At 35.8% G+C, this 5,690-nt stretch overlaps 1 protein-coding gene across 5 annotated transcripts in view; it reads left to right on the forward strand.

Annotated features, from left to right (window-relative positions):
• The first annotated feature begins 877 nt into the window (after window positions 1-877).
• The window catches only part of ACSL3 (acyl-CoA synthetase long chain family member 3), a 42,439-nt gene continuing 37,626 nt past the window's right edge, over window positions 878-5,690 (forward strand). For all 5 annotated transcript variants that reach the window (XR_003254749.1, XR_003254750.1, XR_003254752.1 and 2 more), the window contains exons 1-2: window positions 878-982; window positions 5,198-5,619. Coding sequence is in view for 1 of the 5 variants with exons in the window: in XM_026073044.1 (XP_025928829.1) it covers window positions 5,269-5,619 (351 nt within the window). In the remaining 4 variants the exon portion in view is untranslated. The remainder of the gene's footprint in view (window positions 983-5,197; window positions 5,620-5,690) is intronic.

Raw genomic sequence — 5,690 nt, forward strand, 5'->3', positions numbered from 1 at the left:
GTTTTGGTCCAGTTAAACTTACTAGCCCATGTGCAGCACCACATAAATGTGGTAATACTATTTCCAGGACCAGTTTGGATCTTGAATTCTTTTTGCCCATTAGACTTTGCTGGAGATCAAGCTGATCAGCCCTGGCACTCACAAGTTAACTGATGTTAACTACCTAAATATGTGCTCATAAGAGTTGTAGGTTATGGGAAGGTGTGTTAACTCCAGGTTGGTACTGACGTGTAAAAGCCAGACTGGCTCCATGAAAGGGCGCGGCTGACATGCATCTGTCTTCCTGTCCCCTCCAACTGTGCCCGTGTTATTTGGGTTTTTACATTATCTGAGTGCTAGTACTCCAGTTTGTGAAGCAGTAACCTGTAACACATCACGGTTTTTATCTTGTCTCTTACTGCAATAGACTGTTGTTATGTTGAGTTAGATAAGAGAGTTTTTATGTATTTTGTTGTTACCATAGTTGAATACATACATATTTCTTGGAGGGGAAAAGTCTGATTATTCATCTGATTAGTCTGATTATGCTGTTTTTATGTGATGTGTATGCAGTCATGTGGAGAAAAAATGTTGCCTTTATTTGTTATAAAAGACAGATGAAAGTATCATCTTAACATGAGGAAAAACTTTTTCACTGTGAGGGTGACAGAGCACTGGAACAGGTTGCCCCGAGAGGTGGTGGAGTCTCCTTCTCTGGAGATATTCAAAACGCGCCTGGATGCAACCCTGTGCAATGTGCTCTAGGTGACCCTGCTTGAGCAGGGGGGTTGGACTAGATGATCTCCAGAGGTCCCTTCCAACCTCAGCGATTCTGTGATTCTGTGTACAGAGGATATATTTTATAGTTGCTGTATTTAATTGTGATTTTCCATTTTAGATTTCAGCACAGTTGCCTGTGACAGCTCCTGTTGAGTAAACTGGGACGAGAACTTCTTGTATCAGCTGTTGTACCTGTACCTGCCACAATGAGAAGTTGCATAAGGTTTCTTTTTCTTGTTAATTCATACTTCTATTGTAAAGTAGTTGTTATAAGCAGGTCAATTAGTAAACACATTCYTATAAGGATTTTTTCCTTTCTCATTTAACAAAAGTTTGCTTCTAAAACTAAAGGGTAGAACAGTATTAATATAAGAAGTATACAGGGCCAAATCACTGATTATGTCCTAAGTAGGATTAGTCCTGAAAACTGCCGATTTACTTCCCCCAAGCTCTTGAATGAGTATGCTGGTTGCCTTTTGTCCTCGCTATTAAAAAGCGGTATAACTTTTTACTTGTGCTCTTACTATTTCCCATTTGATGACTGCTTCATGAAATAGAATTACATACAAATTGAACAGGTATTATGCATGTGCAGCAGCATCCACTTCCATAGTTTTTTGTATGAGGGATGTTCTTACATGAATTAGCAGCTCTTTCATCCAGGATTTAGTTTAATCTGCCAGTCTTTCTTGCATCACTAGTCGGGGTTGAACACTGATTCCTCAAAAATCCCAACACTACTGTGTGAATGGATACCAGAATGGATACATACTATTTAAAAACCTGAGCATTTACAGCTAGTTTGATGCAGACTGCACCAGGTAGCTAAAGATATTTTCAYGTCATATATGTTTTTATTTGTTAGTGGTTAGATAGGAGATACCTGAAAACGAAAACAAAACTCCTGAAGGCAGTGGACTTTCTCAGTGTCATAGTTAACCAATACTTGATAAAACTATGTAGGATCCCTTTCCCCTCTGCCTTCTATTCCCTGGGTTTACTTATCCTCTTTTTATGATCAAAAGCGGTCATCTGCTTCCATAATTAATAAGGTGACCAGAAATTGTAATTCCAATGAAATGTAAGCTTAAGTAAAATATTTTGTTAACTCTTCAGTCCGATACTTTTTAAAATGAAATTTATTAAACAGTGAACAGTGTGACCCTTTCAAGCCTTTCAAAGTTGAAATAACTTAGAAAACTTTGAAAAATTCTCTGAAACTTTTTCATTTTTTGAGTAGCTCTGCTAATTCCATATTAATTACATCTTTTTACTTTGAGTTTTTAGGATAGCTTACATTAAAGGGTTAAAAATATGAACTATTATAGAGCAGCATAGATGCCATCATGTTCAGCTGCATTGGTTCCATTTGCAGTAGAAGAAAGCTAGCCCTCCGTGCTTGATTTGGGGTTGAGTTTTCCTTCTGCATTGTCATCAGAATTTGAATCTGTATTCCACTTGCAGGAAATACAAGCTTTCTCTGTAAAATGTGTCCTGGTATCAGATTAAAACAGAGCTATGTGTGCACTGAAAACATTCAGGCTTCCTGTCTCCTATTTTGGTTTAGATGAACAGTTAGGCCATTGAGTTTTCAATTGCATCTTGTTTGTGTGGAAGCTTTCTAGGTGTGTGATGAAACACTTTCCTGTTTTCTCTTAGCTTAGAAAGTAGGTAGGCAGCTCAGTAATAAGAGCCACTCATTGTTCCTTGGATTTGAGATACTGGTTCAGTGTTTCATCTTTGGGAAACCATAAATGCATGTGTGCTTCACTGTGAATGCAAATATCTGAAGGAACCATATTGAAGAAGCATGGGTTTTTCACAAGCTGGAAGTAGCAGAGTTAGTCAACTCCCTCCCCCCGCCCCCTTCCTCTTTTTCATCTGATAGCTTCTCTGAGATTTTTATTGGAAGCTCAGTGCTCCATTTAGCTGACTTAATGCTCTTCTGCTGGGAGTGGCAATGATAAATCTATTTGATAAAGGCATCACTACACTTTAACCAGACAGAAATAATGCATTTCTCTTGAGGCTTACCTGAAATCTTTCTCTCCAGCAACACAGCAAACAAATAAATGAAAAGATGAGGAAAAGAAATACGTCTTGTGTTCTTCAGTCATACAAGGAAAGAGACAGAGCCATTATCTTGCCGCCAAGAAATTTCCTTTGTGTCATGGCTCAGCTGTCTTTGGAACCACCAACCTATTGCAACTTGTCCATGCTAATGAGAACACTAGAGCATATTTCCCTTGCTTGTTCAAAAAGGACATGTATTTTTTTTCACTTTTAATTGCAGTGGTATCATCCTAGTAACAAAAGCACAGGAGCAGTCTCTTGTTGAAGTTTGTATTATCTCCTGATTACAAAATTTTAAAGAAAGAAAAACTTAGTCTTATTTGGCCTGTATGGCAAGAAACTGCATTTGTAAAAGCTATTATTTTTTCTTCTCTTTAATTAATATTCTAAGTGAAAATTTTTTTTTAAAATAAATGTTAATTTATTAAAAGAATCTGTTTGAAATGGATACTCACTTTACTGAAGGAGAAACTGACATAATTAGCAATATACTCAAGGTGATGACTGCATATCAGAATTAGAGTTCAAGGGCTTGTTTCCAGGCCTGACACTCGATTTTCTGAACCAGGGAGATACTCAAAAATATTTCCTCTTCACCTGCCCTGTGGGAATGTTTCTTAACCCCTCTGTTGGGAGGCAGCCTTTATGAAATCTTAGGCATAACATAATTTATGATTTGCAATTCAAAGAAAACATTTCCAGGTTTGAGATTTTGTGTAAGGCTTCAAGTGAGTCAGAAAAGAGCTCTTGAGAGACCTGGGTGCAGTTATTTTAGAATAATAGAAAAGATTCCTTTCTTCTAGTCTGATGAGATGGTGATGAGGATGTTGGAATACCTGCAAAATCAAATGGAAAACTGCTGTTCTAGAAGGTCTCAATGCCTCCCTGCCACAGAAAAGTGTAAAACTCGAAATGGATATTTTTGCAAAATCTCAGTTGTAAAATACCTGGTGGTGATGTATGTTTATCAGACAGGGAATTTCTTTAGAGAAGGATTTCCAGGAAATATTAAAACACTTGCTTTGTTTTTTTTACTTGTCGCAGTGTTTGGTAAATTGTTTTCCTACCTTGCAGGCACAAAGTTATCCATGAAAAATGGAATCTGTTTTTTTTTTTCCTTGTTCTTTTTTTTCTTCCCTTCCCTGAGTTAGGCAATGTGAAATTACAGTCCAATTTATAACTTCCTGAAAAATGGATAAATTTTTGTCGTGTGAACTCTGGATTCAGCTTTAAAACATCATGTTCTATGCCACTATCAAAAGTAGCTTATTGGCTGGCATATGATTATTTTCATTAAGTATCCTTCAGTGACAGCTTAAGAACATAAGTCTCTTCAACTGATTATTGAATTTGTTCTTTAGCCTATTTAAGTTTTTTTATTTGTCATCACTTTTTTGCTTTTGATCTGAAAATTAAAATATACACAGTTCCATTTCTCTTTTTATATCCTTTTTCCTTGTGCTACCTGATTGAGTAATTCCCTACCTTGAAGAGCTCACAGGCTTTATTTAGATGTATGTCTCTGGGTGCTTTGCAGAACAGGCCTTGATGTTGGTTGGTTCCTTCAAGTCCCGCTGTATTGCCTGTATGATGGAGTGTTACAGAGATTCCTTTGGTTACAACAGCTTTTTAGGGAAGGGGTTGATACTGAAACACTTTTGCTTGGAGTTTTAAGAAATTCAGTGGTTTAGACAAAGATAGTATTAATCTGATCCTACAAATTTAAGGTATTGATCTGTTCTCAAAAGGATCTAGAATTCTAAAATTCATGAAGTAAGGTCTCTTTCCATTACTAGTAAAGGAGCCTAAATGATTTAAACGTCATTTTTCCTATTAAAAAATTCTTTTCATTAGGTTTTCAAAGAATAAATGAATGTTGTAAAATATAACAAAGAATAATGCAAAATGCATTAAATACTCTGACATTGACACCATATCTTGTGTATAAAACTTTACCTCATTTACAAAGAATTATCAAATTTATRCATCTTACCTACATATCAGTTTAGTTGTTTGATTTATATTACTGCTTTTAATATAGTTGTATAAATACTTTTAAGCAGTTAACTGAGTGAAGTGTATTTATTGTCCTGAATTCCTTAATAACTCTGTTTTTGTGTTGTATAGAATCAAGAAAATAAAAATATTAATATGTACTGCTGTCTCTTAAAGGGGAATGGAAAAAATTTTCCTCATGTATCAGTGTCTTGTGATGTTTGTGTTAGGAATAAGGATTTCTACCCTAATTTCTCTGCATAAAGAGACCTATTTCTGATATGTATTGTAGTAATTTGTTTGAAAATACCGCTCCCCCCAATACAACAGTTATAGAGTTGATTGCTAACTTTTTCTTTTCTTTTTCCAGATCTTTTTGGATCACCATCTAATTGATACATGTTTTCAAACTCTTCCCTGTAAGCTTCACAAGCAGCCAAAATGAAGTTGAAGCATAACATCAACCCTGTTCTTCTACAGTTTATAAACTTTATAATCTTGCTGTACTCCTTTATAACGTACATTCCATGGTACATACTATCAGGATCAAGGGAGGCTATAGCAAAATCCAAGCAGGTTAAAGCTAAACCTGTGAATAACAAGCCTGTGGGTGCATACAGATCTGTTAACAGTCAACACTGCTTAGCTTCAGTTTTATATCCTGGGTGTGATACACTCGACAAAGTTTTTAAGTATGCTAAAACTAAATTTAAGGACAAAAAGCTCTTGGGAACACGTGAAATATTAAAAGAGGAAGATGAAATCCAGCCATCAGGAAAAGTTTTTAAAAAGGTAAGTGTATTTGCAGTCTTCCTTCAAGATTTTTTTCAACCAGTATTTACTTTTTTTTTTTTTTTTTCAAG

Source organism: Apteryx rowi, unplaced genomic scaffold, assembly GCF_003343035.1.
Source record: "Apteryx rowi isolate R43461 unplaced genomic scaffold, aptRow1 scaffold_36, whole genome shotgun sequence".
In the NCBI taxonomy this organism is placed as follows: domain Eukaryota; kingdom Metazoa; phylum Chordata; class Aves; order Apterygiformes; family Apterygidae; genus Apteryx; species Apteryx rowi.